At 43.2% G+C, this 20,708-nt stretch overlaps 1 protein-coding gene across 1 annotated transcript in view; it reads left to right on the top strand.

Annotated features, from left to right (window-relative positions):
- Positions 1 to 2,650: 2,650 nt before the first annotated feature.
- LOC138669629 (uncharacterized) overlaps positions 2,651 to 20,708 on the top strand; it is a 280,728-nt gene continuing 262,670 nt past the window's right edge. The window contains exons 1-4 of the mRNA XM_069756275.1: positions 2,651 to 2,759; positions 5,222 to 5,548; positions 10,138 to 10,476; positions 10,659 to 10,985. Coding sequence (XP_069612376.1) covers positions 2,723 to 2,759; positions 5,222 to 5,548; positions 10,138 to 10,476; positions 10,659 to 10,985 — 1,030 coding nt within the window. The 5' untranslated portion in view covers positions 2,651 to 2,722. The remainder of the gene's footprint in view (positions 2,760 to 5,221; positions 5,549 to 10,137; positions 10,477 to 10,658; positions 10,986 to 20,708) is intronic.

The following is a 20,708-nucleotide window of genomic DNA, read 5'->3' as shown; positions in this document are numbered from 1 at the left end:
ATATTAAAAGTGCAGTGGCGTGATATTTATCAAGTATATTAGTTTTCTAAAGTTCTTCGGCTGCAGATTGGGGCCAATTCATTCACTGTACAAAAGTAAGAATTGTAGAGTAACTGTGTACATTTTATGTAAGTTGTTTTATACATTTCTATAGTATTTTCATCTTGAAATAGCTTTTTGTATTTTCTGATGTCAATGATTTATTTATGGATGTCGGTAAATTGAGATCCCAAGGATTGCTGAAATGTATCACTTGGATGAGACAGAGTTCAACTTCACCCACGAAACTCCACATCTCAGACTGTGTCTGGAGGTGTTTACAGTGAAGACATCTGTACTGTTAGACTTCATCAACTTCATTATATCAAAATATTATGGAAAAAAAATTGTTAGCTGAAATTGATCTGTAGTTTAGACGTTAAATCCGCAACATCTCAGTTTATGTCATGGAATGGTTTCAGATTTCTGGTAGATTTTCCCTACTGAGTTCAATTAGATAGTCAAATTTGAAACAGATCGGTGTTTAATTATCTGTGATGAATCTTCTATTTGTGAAAAAAACCTTTAACTTTTTCCCCATCAAATAAATTTTTTGCATTTAAATAAGTATAAGTGCTTACCATATAACAAATCCGCCAGGTAAAGTGTCTGCCAGATGCTGAAATAAGACTTAATGCTCTTTCAGACACCCGTTTGTTATGTACGCATTCAATATGTGTTTTTTCCAGATAGACCTCTTACCTAGTATAGCCTATGGGGTTGTTGATTTGTCTAATTTATTTTGGGGACAGAGTGGTCAGCGCAAAATCAACACGTCCGATATTGATTCAAGTGACCAAAACGAGCAATGTAAGTCTATGACTCATGAAAAAAAAAGTACAGCGCTTCACTGATTGCTAGATAGGAGAAGGTAGAGAAATTTTTTGAAATTAATATGAAAATCTAATCAATCTCTATATGAAATCACTGCTGAAACGTAAAACGTTTTTCTCATATATGAAAAAAATGGACGTCAGAATGAGCCCTTAGACTAGATGGAAAGGTGACTGTATATTTCTTTAGCCCTCACCATTTAAGGCCTATTCAGATGTCAGTAAATTTTCTCTCATGCAAATAATGGTCCAAGTGTCATCATAGTTTTTGACCCAAGTTTCATCAGAGTTTGGTCAGTGTGTCAGTTTTTACCATTAGAGTTTCATCGGTCCTTCTTGTATGAAAAAAAGCCAGTGGCATTATCAAACAATCTGGTAAAGACAGTCAGAACAGGGATGGAATCCGAGAACAGTCCAATTTTTTCACAGACCAATAGACTTGCAGAGGCAATTTTAGTTTGTGACTTGATAAATACCGGACATGTCTCCGTGATTTTGTGCGGATCACTTAAGGTACCTTCACACTGAACAACTTAACAACGATATTGCTAGCGATCCGTGACGTTGCAGCGTCCTGGATAGCGATATCGTTGTGTTTGACACGCAGCAGCGATCTGGATCCTGCTGTGACATCGTTGGTCGGAGCAGAAAGGCCAGAACTTTATTTCGTCGCTGGATCTCCCGCAGACATCGCTGTGTGTGACGCCGATTCAGCGATGTCTTCACTGGTAACCAGGGTAAACATCGGGTTACTAAGCGCAAGGCCGCGCTTAGTAACCCGATATTTACCCTGGTTACCAGTGTAAATGTAAAAAAAACCAAACACTACATACTTACATTCCGGTGTCTGTCCCCTCGCCGTCAGCTTCCCGCACTGACTGTGAGCGCCGGCCGGCCGTAAAGCACAGCGGTGACATCACCGTTCCGCTTTACGGCCGGCCGGCGCTGACAGTGCAGGGAAGCTGAGGCCAGGGGACAGACACCGGAATGTAAGTATGTACTGTTTTTTTTTTTTTTACATTTACAGTGGTAACCAGGGTAAACATCGGGTTACTAAGCATGGCCCTGTGCTTAGTAACCTGATGTTTACCCTGGTTACCAGGGGACTTCGGCATCGTTGGTCGCTGGAGAGCTGTCTGTGTGACAGCTCTCCAGCAACCACACAGCGACGAAACAGTGATGCTGCAGCGATCGGCATCGTTGCCGTTATCGCTGCAGCGTCGCTTAATGTGACGGTACCTTTAGTCCTTGAAAAATCCGGATTTGTGAACAGCTCCATAGACTATAATAGGTACGAATTCTATACATGAAAACTACTAATGTCTGAATGAGCCCTTAGGTCTCACCAGTATCCATAAGAGTGTAAGTGCTGATAAAACTAAAGAAAAAGTTCCGGAAACAGTCAAGCTTGCTTACTAAGCTGCTCCTGTGACTCTCAAACAACTTGATAGAGAGAGAGCCTCAAACATGCCAAGCCAAAATAGTTATACACACAAATAGGAAAAGAATTGTAGAACAGAATGAATGTTGAATATCGAATAGAAAGTTCTGCTGATCCAGAAAGGAACAATTTGGAAAGAAAGAGGAAACAGATAATTAATTAAAGTTCTAACCAGGGATTGCTTCTCCAAAGCGGAGCACAAAACCACACATTGGGAACATTTCTGATGGCAGTGTTTTATATCTACTGATGCTGGTTTTCTGTGATGCAGGCACATTTTGTCCAATCCAAGACTCCGCTGTTCATGGATTTTACTTCTTAATTTATTTCTGCATAGCTTGGAAAGGTTCTCAGACGTCTGACAACGATACTGAATATTTTCTAAAGTGATCCATGATATCTGGAAACCATGAAAACAATTATTTTATTTTCCTTTTTTATCGCAGGCAAGTATTGTAAAATTATCATAACACTGTGGTGATAGTAATAATACTACTACTAATAATATTACATGGGTTATCCCCTTTCAGGAAATCTTTGTTATCATGCGCAATTTGGTTTCATGCGCAGCTGCGCCCGTTATCTGGCATGGTCTACTTCACTGACGTCACATTAACAGCGTGGCAGCCAATCAGTGAGCTCAGTGACTGTGAGTGGGCTATCTATACTGGCACAGCCTATGAACTCACAGATTGGCTGCAGCGCTGATGTCATGATGACAGCAGGGCAGCCAATATCAGACACAGGGAGCAGTGGCAGAGACTCATTTGTGGACCAGGGGATAGTGAGCACAGCATTATTTCTTTTTTTCACACCAATCTCTGCTCGGGCTGATGATTTCCTAAAAGAGGACAACCCCTTTAATTGTCACCTATAAGTTCACTGTTAAATATTAGTATAATATAGTTACTGTGAAAATGGACTCACATAGGATAACTGCTTACGCTTAGAGGGTGAGTGAAGACCAATATACAGCTCTGGGAAAAATTAAGAGACCCCTACAAAATGTTCAGTTTGTCTGATTTTTCTCTTCATAGGTATATTTTTGAGTAAAATGTAAATTGTTCTTTTATTCTATAAACTTCTGACAACATGTCTCCGAATTTCCAAGCAATAGATTTAGTATTTTTTTTCTGACAAAGAAAAATGGTCAAAATTAAAAAAAAAAATCAGCAGTGCTTTCAGACCTCAAATAAGGTGAAGAAAACAAGTTCATAAACAACAATAATGTTTTAACTCAGGAGGAGTTCACAAATCAATATTTTGTGGAATAACCATGATTTTTAATCACAGCTTTCTTGCGTCTTGGCATGCTTTCCACCAGACTTTCACACTGCTTCTGGCACAAACATTTAAGCAGTTCTTCTTTGTTTGATGGCTTGTGACTATCATCCTCTTGATTACATTCCAGAGGTTTTCAATGGTCTGATGATTGGGCTGCCCATGACAGGGTTTTGATGTGTGGTGTCTTAATTTTTGCCAGAGCTGTAATTTTAAGCATCTGAACCTGATTCAGTATTGCATTTCTGTTTTTTTTTTGTTTTGCACTTTTTGTTTATGTCATATTCATTCTGCAATCTGGGCCTTTTTTTTCTATCTAATGTGGTTTTTTTCCCACCTGTTTTTTCTTAAACTTGCCACTGTGGGTGGAATTTAGGGTTTCCCAATGTTTCCACCAGATTCATCATGTGCAACCTTTCGAAAGTTGAAAAAATTGTCGCAAATATATCCCAGTCCTTCCTGGAGTAATTATATGTATGCCTGTAATTTAGACACAAATTTTTTAGCATTTCGTCAGAGCAGGCCCTTCATGTCTTGACCTTCCTTATTGATGGTGGTCATGGTGCTGTAATAGTATGCAGGTACTGAGTATGTCACCACGGAACAGACAGACCAACAGTTGAGGGGTTTAATAACAGGAATCAGGTTCTCCTCGCAGGGAGGAAGCAATGGAATATAACTAGCAATAAAACAGTGCAAAAATATGGGAGTCAAACAATGTAACAGAAGTAAGCAGGATTTCTTGAGAAAAGAACACTTATCAGTCTGATGAGGACTTGCTTGAAAGGTCGTCTTCTCCAACGTAGGCGCCGAGAAACAGCAGCACTTGTCGTCCCTCTGTTGTCCGTGGGCTGAGTAGTCTCTAGGAGCCTGCTGCCTGGGGTTTCGGGAGTTAATGTGGTATGCACAGGCTCTGAGTCTTTAGCTTTTACAGCACAGCCAGAAATCAGGGGCTCTGCACTGTTAAGTCTCTGTACCAAAAATCAGGGGCTCTGCACTGTTAAGTCTCTGTACCAGGAATCAGGGGCTCTGCACTGTTAAGTCTCTGAACCAGGAATCACAGTCTCTGTACTGATACCGCGGGGACCAGGGAGTAGAAGTCTCTGCACGGGCCAATGTCTCTACACGGGTCTCAAAGCGCCCCTCTCCAGTCACAGCAGAGTCCGCTTTCAGGTACTCACAAGATGCAGTCTTTCTGGGCAATCTCCCTGTATTTGTCCTCTGACTGGGAGCTCTCTCTCTCTCTCTCTCCTGGAGTGCAGCTGCACCCTGCTCTGCCCGCTGCTCACACTGCTATCTCCCTTTTGCCCACACCTTTCACTCTCTCTGCCCGCTTCCTTCCTGTCCCAGTCTCTAAGTCTGCCCCCTGGGGAAACTGAAGCACAGCTCAATGGTTCCAGGCATGGAGCCGAGAAGGTAACCGCCCCCAAACTCTTCTGGTGTTTGACCTCCTTACAGTGAAGTGAGACCCCATTCCAAGCTTAGCTATGAGATCTAATGGGTACTGTGTATCAATTAAAGTTTTCTGTTTAAGCATAGAACATACACTACATGAACATATATTTATTACATTTTGGTAAGCAGAGGAAAGACATTTATAACGTACTAACACAATTCTATTCTACAGTTGGGTCAGGTTATCTTTTTGGACCAGGTGAAATAACAGGAGCACTAGGAGGTTCTGTGATCGTATCATGCTACTACAATCCCATCCCTGCCAACATCCACGGGAGAAAGTTTTGGTGCAAAATGGTCCGAAAAGCTTGTATAACTATTATATCAACCAATTATATTGCACCAGGGTACGCCAATGGCACTCATCTGCAGAATTATAGAGACCATTTCAAGATAAATATGCTAAATCTACAACCAAAGGACAGTGGATTATACCAGTGTGGAATCGGAAATGATAATAGTCGATTTTTTTATCCCATTAATGTAAAGGTTTCTGAAGGTATTTGCCATTTTCTTGTTCTTATTTCATATTTCTGAATGTATGACTAGTGGGAACATTGCTGGCAGGGCAGGGCTGCTGTGCGTGTACAGCAGCCTATCAATCACTGAGACACAGAAAGAATGGCGCACATAACCAGGCGCGGCGCACGGCAACAGTGGTGGTCAGCCACTTACCAATAACAGAGCAAAAAATGGGAGAAGCCAGGCTGACCACCATTGTTGCCGTGCGCCGCGCCTGGTTATGTGCGCCATTCTTTCTGTGTCTCAGTGATTGATAGGCTGCTGTACACACACAGCAGCCCTGCCCTGCCTCAGGCTTTGTTTAATTATGCACCTGTGCCTCAGCCTGTTTCACTCTTCATCTGTGGCTCTGGATGGGCAGTGTGGAGGTTGGATCCGAAATGTCTGTCTGGACCTGGTCAACCTTTATCCTCGCTTGCCTACTCTGGCGCCATGGGGGTGACTCAGTAATGCTCCAGGTACAGCATGTTTTTAATGTGGTCTTGCTTTTAGTTCATTTAGGAGGCCTTTATGGCACAGCGAATATAAAAAACGTAGTGTAGGACTGCCCCAATATGAGATTGCCGTGAAGAGGCGGGGTGGCTCAAAGAATTGATCAATTGTTTGCTAAGTGTCTCATTTTGAAAATACAGTTAGAAATTAATATGTGCATGTGCACTTTATGTATTGCGTCTTAACCTTAGGCTGCGCTGGCTTCTCCCATTTTTTGCTCAGTAATTATTGTTTTCCAGCAATAACATCTGATGAGTAAGGGTGTCTGGTGTTGGACCCTCACCAAATTGATATTCATGACTAATTTTACATATTCTTATGTCATCAATATGCCATGGCTGGACAATCCCTTTAACAGACTCTTTTTTTAAAGGGAACCTCTCATGTGAAATAATGCTGTTAATCTGCAGATATAGGGCTAATCTGCAGGTTAATGGCACTCAGAAGCCATGCAGCCACTGCGCATGAAGCTTTTCTGCCGAGATGAAGTGAATTTTATTCCTCCAAACAGCCTTGGGCGTTCAATAATGGAGACTGACAGCCATCTGAGCAGTGCAGTGCCGGCTGTCAGTCAGTGTCGGAGCACAGTTACAGCTGCCACTCACTATGTGCTAAGCAGTGACTGAAGGTATGCGGGTCGAGCTTCCATGACTGAAAGGAGAAAGCTGTCAGAAGGAATAAAGTTCATTTCCCCCTGGCAGCTGTAGTGTTACTATGGCTTCTGTTGATCTGCAAATTTGCCCCATCCAATATCTGCCGGTTAATAACATTCCTTCATATAAAATCTTCCCTTTAAAGTGTTAGTAGAATTTCACATACTAAACTATTTATATTTCCATGTATTACTGTGTAGTACGTTATGTCCGTAAGGCTCCAAATATAAAAAAAATATACATACTGCCCAACCTACGTTTTTTTTCTGCGCACCAAATCCACTATGCTATCATCAATAGCAACTTTTTTTTAAAAATCTACCTTTATTTTACCAATAAACACTGTTATATTAAAAGTATTGTCCCTCGGTTGCACTTTCTGATTTTTTGCTTTTTTCAAAGCAGCTAAATTCAGATGGAGGTCTTTACCTTTTAGGCTATGTGCACACATTGCAGATTTGGCCCTGCGAATCTGCAGCAGTTTTCCATGCGTTGTATAGTACCATGTAAACCTATGGAAAACCAAATCCGCTGTGCCCATGCTGTGGAAAATTCCGTGCGGAAACGCTGCATTGTATTTTCTGCAGCATGTCAATTCTTTGTGCAGATTCCGCAGCGTTTTACACCTATTCCTTAATAGGAATCTGCAGGTGTAAAAACGCAGGTGAAATCCGCACAAAAACTGCACTAAATCCGCAGTGAATCCACAGGTAAAATACATCTGTATATACATCAGGTGGGCTGATGTATATACAGGTGCTGGGGCTTGGGCTGATGTATATACAGGGGCTGTCTGTGGCTGGGCTGCTGTATCTACAGGGGCTGGCTGTGCCTGGGCTGATGTGTATACAGTGCTGGGGGCTGGCTGGTCTGATGTATATACAGGTGCTGGGGTCTGGCTGTGGCTGGGCTGATGCATATTCAGGTCACTTGCTGGGGTCTGGCTGTGGCTGGGCTGATGTATGTATATACAGGGGCTGGGGGCTGGCTGGGCTGATGTATATACAGGGGCTGAGGGCTGGCTGTGCTGATGTATATACAGGGGCTGGGGCTGGCTGGTCTTATGTATATACAGGTTCTGGGGGCTTGGGCTGATGTATACACAGGGGTTGTGGGCTGGCTGTGGCTGGGCTCATGTATGCACAGGGGCTGGAGGCTGGCTGTGGCTAGGCTGATGTATATACAGGGGCGGGGGGCTGGCTGGGCAGATGTATATACAAGTGTTGCGGGCTGACTTTGGATGGGCTGATGTATATATAGGGGTTGGCTGTGGCTGGGCTGATGTATACACAGAGGCTGGGGGCTGGTTGATGTGTATTCACGGGCTGGCTGGTCTGATGTATATACAGGTGCTGGGGGCAGACTGTGGATGGGCTGATGTGTATACAGGGGCTGGCTGGTCTGATGTATATACAGGTCCTGGGGGCTGGATGTGGCTGGGCTGATGTATATACAAGGGCTGGCTGAGCTGATGTACATACAGGTCATGTGCTGGAGGCTGGCTGTGGCTGGGCTGATGTATATACAGGGGCTGGGAGCTGGCTAGGCTGATGAATATACAGGTGCTGGGGGCTTGGGCTGATGTATATACAGGGGCTGGCTGTGGCTGGGCTGATGTATATAGAGGGGCTGGGGGCTGGCTGTGGCTTGGCTGATGTGTATACAGGTGCTGGGGGCTGGCTGTGGCTGATGTATATACAGGGGCTGGTGGCTGGCTGGTCTGAAGTGTATATATAGGTGCTGGGGGCTTGGGCTGATGTGTATACAGGGGCTGGGGGATGGCTGTGGCTGGACTGATGTATATACAGGTGGTGCTGGGCTCAGTGGGCTTGGGCAGGTGATGATATATACAGGTAGTGCTGGGTTCAGTGGGCTGAGGTTGGTGATGATGTATATACATGTGCTGGGCTCAGTGAGTTGGGGCTGGTGATGATGTATATGCAGGTATGGGACTCATTATACTGTTTGGAGTATTATATGGGGCCCATAATACTGCATGGAGCAATATATTGGAATTATTATTCTGTATGGAGCAATATATGGGGCATGTTATTCTGTATGGAGCGCTATGTGGTGCCCATAATACAGCATGGAGCAATATATGTGGCTTATTATTCTGTATGGAGCAACATATGGGGCTCATTATTCTGTATGGAGTAATATTTGGGGCTCATTATACTGTATGGAGCACTATATGGTACCCAAAATACTGTGTGGAGCAATATATGGAGCTCATTATACTGTATGGAGCAATTTATGGGGCATGTTATTCTGTTTCGAGTGCTATGCGGGGCCCACAATACTGTATAAAGGACTATGTGGTACCCATAACACTGTATGGAGTAATATATGGGGCTCATTATACTGTATGGAGCAATATATGGAGCTCATTATTATGTTGGAGCACTATGTGGTGCCCTGAATACTGTATGGAGGACTATACTGTCTGATTTATGACAGTATGTACTGGGGGACTGTATATGAGATGTGAGCCCTATTGCTCATTTTGAAGTTTGCCTCAAGCAGCAGTGTGGCTAGGTTCACCCCTGCCTATTAGCAAACAAAAAATAATATTGTTATTATTCTTCCTGCGCTTTATACTTACCTCGCAGTGCTCCCCCAGTGACCACCTGTGTCTTCTGATCCCCCGCCTGGGCTGCAGCAAGCTCGGGCTCTAGGACCCGGAAGCTCCATGTGGCTGGTGACATCTGCTGGTCACATGGTGCGGTCATGTGCCAGGTCCTGCGGTGCTGGGATGAGGAGCGATCACTGTGGGAACGTGGCGAGCGAGGTGAGTAAAAAGCACGACCATGGCTTGCCCCCCCCCCTAGTTTTGTTCCTGGGTACGCCCATGATCGGATAGCAAGAGATGACAAGCTAGAGTATAAAAAGGAAAAACTTATACTCACCTTATCTCTCACAGTTCTCTCCTCTCTTCACCATCCCACATCTTCTTATAACCATCACCGAGTGCTCAATCTTCACATAAGCAAGGTCAAGGCGCACATTGTGACATCCTGATATCGTAGGTTAAAGCGCATTATTTCAGAAATGTCCTCTGGCTCATCAAAGCTGAAAGTCCGAGCTTAGTATAAAGAGGCCCAAGGATTCAGCCCTTGGTGGCAGTGATAAGATGTGCCGAGCATAGGGGTGGGGGTTGCTGAAGAGCAGAGAAGCCGGAGAGATGAGGTAGCTATAAGTTGTTTTTCATTTTTCACATCTTTTATTATGCTCTGGGGTATGGGAAATAACTTAGCTGTGACTTGAGTGTCCTAGGAAAATCCACACAATTTGGTAAATTCTAATTTTGTCAGATCTGTTCATTTCTAATAAATATATCTTCTTTCTATTAAAGCATCAAGTAGTTGCACAATAATTAAGGATGACTGCAAATGAACATATATTTATCCTGCTTTTACAGGAGACAAAATTCCCTACTCTTCGGAGGTTATTGTTACACATCTCAAAGGTTCAATTAAGATTAATTGTCCAGTTCCTCAAGAATTCAACACCAGATGGAAGTACTTTTGCAAAATGAGTACAATGGGTGTTCCATCCTGTCACACAATGGTAAACAGTTCTGGATACGTTCATCAAAATTTCTTGAAAAGGGTATTGATACAGGAGATTTCCAACACAAGTGATTTCAAAATTCTTGTCAATAACATTAAAATGAATGACTTTGGGTTCTACCGATGTGGTACTGGAAAATTTGAGGATGGATCAAATTGGAAAGATGTTCACATTCATATCTTAAATCGTAAGTGGCATGCAATGGAAAGCTAGTAATACTGTGCTAAAAAGCTACCCCATGTTCTTTCTATCCATACGTGCTAAATATTACATTGACAATTATCTCTACAGTGTTCATATGATGTTATAAAAATATGATATATTATTTAATTCAATTCTACTTACATATTCCTTAAAATTAAATTTCAGCTTCAAATAAAATAAGATACCAGATTACAAAGTCACTCAACCGATATCCTGGAGAACTAGTAATGATACAATGTCGGGTCCCAAAATTTTTCAACTCCGATTCCTGGATATATTGGTGCCGATGGAATAAGACAGGGTGCATGCGTTTGATAGACAATGATGGATTTGTCCAGGAAGGTTTTCAGAACAGAATTTTCTTTAATAACACCAACAGAATCTTTACTATTACACTAAATCATTTAGAATTGGGAGATACCGGATGCTACTGGTGCATCATCACTGATGGGCAGAATGTGGAAACATCGTCGGTGGACATCTACATTTTAGGTAAGGTTGCACTTGCAAATTGGATTTGGAGTTTTATCTAATAGAACTTAAGGGTTTTGATCATTTTGAATACTGATGTACAAAATGATAAAGTATAAAAATGATATCAAATTAAATAATTATGGAGTACTCTTTAATAAAGAAGATGCTTTGACTACTCTGAGGATCGTGTTTTCCAGTGGCTGCTATATGAAGGGAAATTATTCTGAAAATGTTTTTTACTGTAGTCACTGTCACAGCAAAGTCTGCTTGCAATGTGCTGGTGATGGAGGAGATGTTATGGCTAACATTACTGTACCATGCAGGAGTTGTCCATCCAAAAATATTGGTATACCTGTTATATCTAGACCCTGTGATGCCACCGAGCCAGACAGAATCAGTTTGGGCTGTCCAGCAACTTTAGGAAAAGTGATCAGTTCCCTACTGTGGCCAATGGGGCAGTACCACACCCTACTTAAACTCCCAGCACACTGCAATGAGTTGCCAGTAGGGTTGAGCGACTTTTACTTTTTTAGGGTCGAGTCGGGTTTCGCAAAACCCGACTATCTCAAAAGTCGAGTCGAGTGAAATCAGCCGATTATGGCGAAAAGTCGGGGATCGACCGAAACATGAAACCCAATGCAAAGTCAATGGGAAATCTATTTTTTTTCTCTCTCTCTCTCTCCCTCTCTCTCTCCCCTCCGTCCCTGAACAGAAAAGCTGGTGTTACACATTGCAAATCGCTACAGCGCACAAGCAAGAAGATGGTGATAAGCATCCACGCCCCTAAGACCTATGTCATCACTCTGCCCACGCTCCTTCATTGGCTAAAAAAATGGCCCCAAACGCTTCATACGAAACGCGACTTTGGCGCGAAGATCTCCGACCGCATGGCCGATCCCACACTAGGATCGGGTCGGGTTTCATGAAACCCGACTTTGCCAAAAGTCGGCGACTTTTGAATTTGTCCGATCCATTTTGCTCAAGCCTAGTTGCCAGTTATTATGTTGGTTTTCCTCATACATCTCTTGAATTTTATCTGTCAAAGTATATCCAGTCGGCACTCCCCAAAAGTGGTACTTTTGTCATCACACATTTGCATTTTGGCTTATACAAAGCCTTTTTCAAAAAGCGTATACATTCCATAATAAATGCATGGCTTAAATAGATTTGTTATTGCTAGCCTCACTGGTCATTAGCATATTAGCCTCATAATATTTGACCTTAGCTATTCCTACGACTATAGTTTTGTCTTTTGAGTACGGTAATTACTTGGCTACTTTGACAATGTCATCGGAGAATCTATCTTTACCACTGTCATCTGCAATCCCTGTACTTCCAGCAAAGCTCATTTCTCTGCTGAAGACACCTTAAGACTGGGAAACTGGAAGAGAAGGTGAGTGCTATCATTAGGGCTCCTTTTCACTTGCGAGAAATACGTGCGAGTCTCGCATGTTAAAACCAAGTTCTGGCGCCGGCACTCCAGAGCTGCAGCTGCGTAGCAATACATGGAGCTGCACGCTCCGCTCCCAAGTGCCAGAACTTGCTTTCAACATGCGAGACTCGCACATATTTTTCGCAAGTGAAAAGGAGCCCTAAGTCTTATGTTATGCTAGCAGTAAAGCACTCTAAGGGTACGTGCACACGTTGCAGATTTCCTGCAGATCTGCAGCTTTTTTTTCCGCGCAGAAACGCTGCAGATCTGCAAGTGATTTTCAGTACAATGTAAATCAATGGCAAAAAAAGTGATGTGCTGATGGTGCGGAAAATTCTGCACGGAAAACGCAGCAGATTCAAAAAAGGACTGTGTCAATTCTTTGTGCAGAACTGCTGCGTTTCTGCACCCACTCCATAATAGAAATCTGCAGGGGTAAAAAAAGGAAGAAATCCGCACAAAAATCTGCACAGGCCAAAGAAAAAAAGGTGCAGATTCTGACCTGCGTTTTTTGGCCAAGAAATACAGAATCTGCACTAAGATCAGGCTTGTGTGAGGTTGCTTTTCATTCAGGGAATGGGCTCACTCACAATTTTGCCTTAAAAACACTGCCATGAATAAAGATTGGTGTCTGAACATCCTCTAACAACAACTTCTCCCAATGATTCAGCAATTTGGTGATGAACAATGCTTTTTTTCCAGCTTCATGGAGCACCATGTCACAAGACAAAAATGCTACAGAATACAGATTTTACCCATGAATTAACAATTTTAAAAATGAAAGATCAGTCTTGGTGGAGAAAGGAGCAAATTTCTCTGATCAGCTTTATTACAAAGTTTATTTTTTATGTGTACTATTGATTTATGAAATAAATGACGGTTACTCTTTAAATGCAACTTTATGCCTCAAAAAGTGTTTGCATTTTTAAAAAATTTAAGTTTTTCGCACTTATTTCAATAGTTCAATACTAGGGCTCATGCTGACTACCAAATTTTCAGTCTGAGTGCGATCCAATTTCACATTTTACTCTTTACAAACTAGTTTAATTAGTCTAATATTGCATGGTGCTGCATTCCTTTCTAAGCAAGCATATTCATAGCAACGTAGCACTCTTGCTTATGGCTTTTTGTTTGTGAGGGAGAGAGAGAGAAAAAGAATAACATTTTTCACAAATTTCCCTTATGATATACCCATTTTACTAGCACATTTAAGCAACCATCCAGCCCAGAACATTACTGTGGGCTGCTGCTATATCTTCCTTTCCGTGCATGTACCTACCAACCATGTTTTTTTTGGTTACATATTTTTGTCAGGAAGGGTGGTACGTTAGTGTTTTAAATAAAAAAAAATTATAATACAGATGTTTTAATTTTTGCAGCTGTACATCCCACAACTACTATTGCTGCATTTGAAAGCTACCGTATGTTTCGATCTGGCATTTGTAGTTATATATATATATATATCCTTTTTCGACTAGGGGTTTTTAATTTGTTTAGTACAAAATCTTAGAAGAATTTACTCAAATACATGACATTTAACTGTTCAGATCTCTTTTGCCACACATTTAAAGGGCATATGTCATAAAAAAATAGTTTTAAACAATTGAAGAGATTTAAAGTATGAATGTTTTAATAAAAAAATGAACTTTTTTATCCTTCTATGTTATTTCAAAACACTCTTTTTCGGTGATTACTTTGTATCTCCGTTCATACTGCACCCTCACACACAAATGATACACCATTTGAAAGGTAAACTTGCCCCCTTCAACATGAAAAAAGTCAAACAAACCACACATCCACGATGTGATCACAAAATACACTTTAAGCATTAATTTTCATAAACCTGTAGTAAGGAAAAATGACCTGCTGGTGGCACCACACTACTCCAAAGCATACTAATACAAAGCTGAAAAAAATCCTAACATTTGCCTTGGGGGCTTTCCAGCTTGCAGAACTCCTTGCCCAGCTGATTTCAGGCAGGTACATATAAAATATTTGCTACTTATGTGGAAGTAGAATAAACTGCAGATAGATGGCAGTGCTGCTGTGGAGGGGATAAAAATGCTGCTGCCCCTGTTCTTTTGCAAGGTCCTGACAATCAGACCCCTTCTGATCAGTAAGTAAAATACCATTATGTTTAATGTTTGGAGATGTCCTTTAGGCTGGAGTCACAAACAACATATAAAAAAATCAGTCTGTTTTACACGGATGAGAATCGCAGAAATGTTCCCTGAACAGTGATCTGTATGTCATCAGTGTGCAGTGCGATGATGCGATTTTCTCGCATGTAAGCATCCGTGTGACATTCATATGACATTCGTAGAGCGGCATTTTCTCGCTGGCTTGCAAAATGGACATATAATGGATCCATAGGCTCAAATATTTGTGAAAACATATATATATATATATATATATATATATATATATATATGTCAATGACACACATACCTCTCTGTGTTCATCATCTCATTAAATACATTTACATTTGACCAGTTTAATTTTCCTGAAATTGCCTGCGCCCCTGACAACCAATGTGCGAAGATTTTGCACGGGCCAACTAGTTGGAATGAAATATGAAAAATAATTTAAAACGTTTTGATATTTTCCACTTTCAAACACAGCTGCTGAAATTTGACAAAAGTTAGTGTACAACTAGCTCGCATTATTACTGCAGTAAAAGTGGGCGGGTTCTGCTCACAGTGCAAAGACATTTTGTTGATTACACTGTAATACTGGTAAGTGTCTCCGAGGATGACTAGCAGCGCCGAATCTGTTGTTGCTCACTGTCTTTAGCTGGGATTAGATACACAAGCTGTGTCACGCACTGGGGTTGGGTACACAGAGTGTACCACGCCCATGGATTACATATGCAGACTATTTTATGTGCTGGGATTAGACACACAGAGTGTATCATGGGCTGGGGTTAGATTTGAGGAGGGTATCATGAGCTGGGGTTAGATACATGGATAGATTAGATACGTGGAGAGTATCATGCCCTAGGATTAGATAAGCAAGGTGTATAATGCTCTGGGATTAGATGTACAAAGTGTATAATGTGCTTGGATTAGATATACAGAGTGTATATGGTGCTGAGATTAGATATGTGAATATATAATGCTCTGGGATTAGATACATGGGTTACACATACTGTGATTTGATACACTAGCTGTATCATGTGCTGAGGTTTGATATACATAGTTTATAATGCGTTCGGATTATATACATGGAGTGTATCACGTGCTGGGATTAGGTACAACGAATGTATCACGAGATAAGATTAGCTATGCAGCTCTGTAGGCTGTATCACACATGATGGGATTAGATACGCTGCTCTGCTTTGTCAAAGTAAAGCATCTTTCAGATGTCTGTAATGCAGAGATGTCTGGATAAGGCTTACCCTGACATAGCAGAGCTCACTCAGTGCTCAGAGCACAGCAGCATAATAATTACATTGATGTACTCTGAACATTGCAGCATTAACAGAAGTGGTGAGCAGTGGTCGGCAGCTTAATATTGTACTGTTAATCCAGGACTACCGAGCTGTTCTCACATCTGCTGTATTTGCAGTATCCAAGTGTCGTGCTCAGATACTTAGACACTATGAAATAAACATGGCAGCCCCCAGCGGCTGCGGGAAAAAATAATAAATGTAAAATAAAACTGTTCAAACAGAACATTTAATTTTATATTTAAAATAGTTGATCATGTAAGCAATAATTATCAATGCATAAATAAAATTGAACACATTATTTTTAAGTTTGGCAATTGGAGACACATGCGTGCTATGCCGATAGTATGGGCATGGTGTTGTTGCTTGCAGGAACGAAATTGGGATGCCAAGGAGGTGATGTTATCGGAAGGATTAGGTGGTGGAATTGGAATTAAAGAGTAAAACCAATGTGTGGACTGGAAGTTTCTATTATAATCGAAGCTTTGAGGACTCCTGCATGATTCAGGTAGTCGGAGAAGAAGTCACATGGCTCTAGAGAGATTTGGAGCGACACTAGAAAATGAGAAAGAAGATGTGTGACGGGGTGTATGGCAGAGCAAGAAGGGACAACAGGCCAAGGGATGATTCCACAGATTTATTATTAAGAACGCTGAAACAACACATGCAGGTAGATCTACAGAGTCCACAATTAGTCCAACGGAACAGGTTCGGGGGCACCTCCCGATAATCCTTGTGCCAGCTAACAAAGCAATAGTCCACACGAGTCCAAGGGATCCCAAAACAATTTCACGAACGACGAGATATGTCCTCAGCTCAAGTCTCGCCCCGTTCGCTTCCGCAGTCCCAGTTGGGCGTGGGGTCTTGCCTCAACTAAGAATCCCCACTCCTTCTCCTTTCAGGATCAACTCACATCTGATCTCAAAATAAGAAAGGATTGTCTGAGCTCCTGGGATCCGCCCATGAAGGGGGGTAGGGGTCACACCTTCTATTCAATGGTTGGGTCCACCAGAAGATTCTAGACTGGTGGGCTCCAAGTAGTCTATGTAGTATGTACATTTGACTAGCCACCTGCTGTGAGGAAGAATGGCTATTCCTCCACTAGTGATGTTGACAAAGCTTAATTACATTATAGCTTAGGGCTGCAAGTATTGGGGGAAGGAGACATATTGTTACAGGTGAACTCCCAGCACAAGAAAATACATAAATTACAGCTAATAGAAACCAAAGAACAGTTACATACATCAAATGGCGTATTATTCAAATACAGGACAGGGCAAAAGTACATATCATGATAATCCCTTCCCCTCCCAATTTGTGTACGTACTAGGGACCTCTACAGGTCGCTGGTTAAGTACACACAGGTAGAGCGTAACTTACATGTGGCTTCATGCAGCCACAAATTGGCATCGTAGCTCTCCCACATCATTGCCCAGGAGAATATCTGCAGGCAGACCACCCATCACCCCAACCGCACATCGCCTAACCCCAAAACCAAAGTTCAGATCCACAGTGGCTGTGGGAATAGTCCTCCATTGTCCACCAGCCAGTTCAATGACAATCCCAGGTCCTCGATGGATTGCCTCAGGCCGAACCACTCGGGGATCAGCCAGTGTGAGGAAAGCCCCTGAGTCACAAAATCCAATAAGTCTCTGTCCATCCAGCACAACATCCTGCAAGTGCTTACCTCGATGAGCAGAAGTCGTCATAGCTGCAGGTCGCACATCATAAACTCTTAGTGGTGCAACATGGGTGGGTGAGGCACAAGGCCAGTCCTCACGTAGTGGTGACACATTGTCCTCCATGGCACTTGGCTGTACATAATTAATAATACGACTGGGTACAGGATCAATCCTCATTTGAACAGCTGGGCAGGAGGCTTGCAGATGCCCCGGCTGTCCACATCGATAGCATCTGTGCTGGGTCTCACTCCATCCAAGGCGTCCCCTTGGGCGAGGGGTAAGGGAACCTGGAGGCCGGCCCCCACCTGAAGGTGCTGTAGGGTTTTGAGGATGACTCCTCCATGGGCTGGCTGGGCATGAGGCCTGCAGATGCCCCGGATGCCCACAACCATAACACCTGCGCTCTGCTACTTCCTCTCCTCGTTGTATTCCAGAAAACGCAGTAGAAGCAACTGGAGGCACATTTACACGGGTATCAGCATGAGGTGGTGGCTTAGAGGAACGGGGAACAATGGGGACAGAAGAACAGGGGGCCACCGGTGTTGCGGAGCTGGTAGGCCTCTCTCCATCCTCCAACAGAATCCTCCACTGAGGCTTGATGGTGAGAGCCTCATCAGCTAGAGCTGCAGCTTCCTACACAGTGGCTGGTCTCCTTTCACACACCCATTCCCGGATCTCAGCAGGGCACTTGAAGTAAAACTGCTCTTTTAGGATAACCTGGAGGAAGGTCTCCCAGGTTAAGGCCCCCTCTGCCTCGAGCCAGCGATGACATATTTGTTTGAGTCTGTGGGCATACATCTTGAAAGACACTTCCTCATCACAGGCTAAAGTACGGAACTGAGTCCTGTAAGTGTCTGGGGTAACAGCGTAATGTTCTAGAATAGTCCGTTTAATCTCCGCATACTCAAAGTTCCCCCGAGGGTCCATAGCTCTATAGGCTGCGGCAGATCCACCCTCTAAGAGCCCCACCAGATGTCGGACTCGGTCCCTTTCCGGGACTTTCATTAATCGACACTGATGCTCAAAGTCCTGGAAGAAGCCCTCAATGTCGCCTGCAGCCTCATTAAAGGGCTTGAAGTCTTTGCGGGACACTCTGGGGAGTTCCCTCATGGTGGGTGCTGGGGTTAGAGTCTGTCTGGAGCTTCTAGCTGCTTCCAAAGTTATCTGCCTCTCCAGCAATGCCATCTCCTGAGCTCTGTCCTCGGCTCTGTGAATGGCCTCCCTCTCCCTCTCCTCGGCTCTGTGAATGGCCTCCCTCTCCCTCTCCTGAGCTCTGTGAATGGCCTCCCTCTTATAGTCTATGGTGGCCTCTTCTCCCAGCAATGCCAACTCCTCCTCGTACCACACAACCCACTGACTTTTTTGGGTATTTACCTCCGGCTGCCTTCTTTCCTCCATTTGCTCTGAGGATCCTTCCTCAGCGTCATCTTGCAGGCGAACTCCTTCCGAAGCCTCAATTAGCTGCTCCTTGGAGAGTCCTTTAAAACGGACTCCTACTTCATGGGCCTTTGATTGTAGGCTCCCCAAAGTCCAGTTCTTGTGCTCTGCGGTGTTGGTTCCCGATGTTGGGCCATTGTCCTCCATTCCTTCTGCTCTGATCCCTCTGCTGCCAACCAGTTTGTGACTGGGTGTATGGCAGAGCAAGAAGGGACAACAGGCCAAGGGATGATTCCACAGATTTATTATTAAGAACGCTAGTGATGTTGACAAAGCTTAATTACATTATAGCTTAGGGCTGCAAGTATTGGGGGAAGGAGACATATTGTTACAGGTGAACTCCCAGCACAAGAAAATACATAAATTACAGCTAATAGAAACCAGAGAACAGTTACATACATCAAATGGCATATTCAAATACAGGACAGGGCAAAAGTACATATCATGACAAGATGCTTGCTAAGTGTGTTAATACAAATGGACTGGATTACAAACATATTTAGAAGGGTTTAGGAAATCAAAATTTTCTCCAAAGTGCTTTTAAAGGGAACCTGCCACTCCCAAAATCAAGGATGAGCTAAGCCCACCAGCATCAGGCACTTATTTACAGCATTCTGGAATGATGTAGATAAGCGCCCGATGTATCCTAAAAGATAAGATAAAGAGGTTAGATTATACTCACCCAGGGGCGGTCCCGCTGTGGTCCGGTCCGATGGGCTTCGCAGTCCGGTTCGGGGCCTCCCATCTTTTTACAATGATGTCCTCTTCTTGTATTCACGCTGCGGCTCCGGCGCAGGCGTACTTGGTCTGCCCTGTTGAGGGCAGAGCAAAGTACTGCAGTGCGCAGGCGCCAGGCCTCTCTGACCTTTCCCAGCACCTGCGCACTGCAGTACTTTGCTCTGCCCTCAACAGGGCAGACAAAGTACGCCTGCGCCGGAAGCACAGCATGAATACAAGAAGAGGACGTCATTGTAAGAAGATGGGAGGCCCCGGACCGGACCGCCCCCAGGTAAGTATAATATAACCTCTTTTTCTCATCTTTTAGGATACATCGGGGGCTTATCATCAGCATTACAGAATGCTGTAGATAAGCCCTTGATGCCGGTGGGCTTAGCTCACCCTCGATTTTGGGGGTGACAGGTTCCCTTTAAATCATTCAGTAGTCAGCAATTGACAATGTAATGCAGTAGGTATATTTGGCAAATGTCACAATATTTTTAATAAAAAATGATTTTTAGTTCCAAATACATGCATTTAAATAAAAACAACCTTATAGGTGAACAATTCCTTTCAAAGCATTGTTTTACATTTTTACAATACCCAGCCAGCACCTGCCCGTAACAGCTGCAAATGAAACTAACTTTGATTGCTGAGGTTTAACTATTTAAATGCTGTTATCAAGCAGTGATAGCAGCATTTTTAATAGTGCAATCATCGTGCGTGCTTACTGGCTCCTATTAGCAAGCCATAACAAAATCACAAGGCGGCAATGGGTTACCATGGGACTCGCCAATTCTGATTCTCCTCTGAAGCATAGCAATAGGCCGAGGTCACACTTGCGAGTGCAATGCGAGAAACTCACGCGAGTCTCTCTCATCAATACCCGGCACTGCCGCCGGCACTCTGGACCGGAGTGTGCGGGTATTGATGTGAGAGACTTGCGCGAGTTACTTGCATTGCACTCACAAGTGTGACCCCGGCTATAGGCTTGGCTTCATAGGAGAACCCGATTTACTGTGTAC

Source organism: Ranitomeya imitator, chromosome 3, assembly GCF_032444005.1.
Source record: "Ranitomeya imitator isolate aRanImi1 chromosome 3, aRanImi1.pri, whole genome shotgun sequence".
NCBI classification, from domain to species: Eukaryota; Metazoa; Chordata; class Amphibia; order Anura; family Dendrobatidae; genus Ranitomeya; species Ranitomeya imitator.
This window is presented reverse-complemented; position numbering and strand designations above follow the sequence as displayed.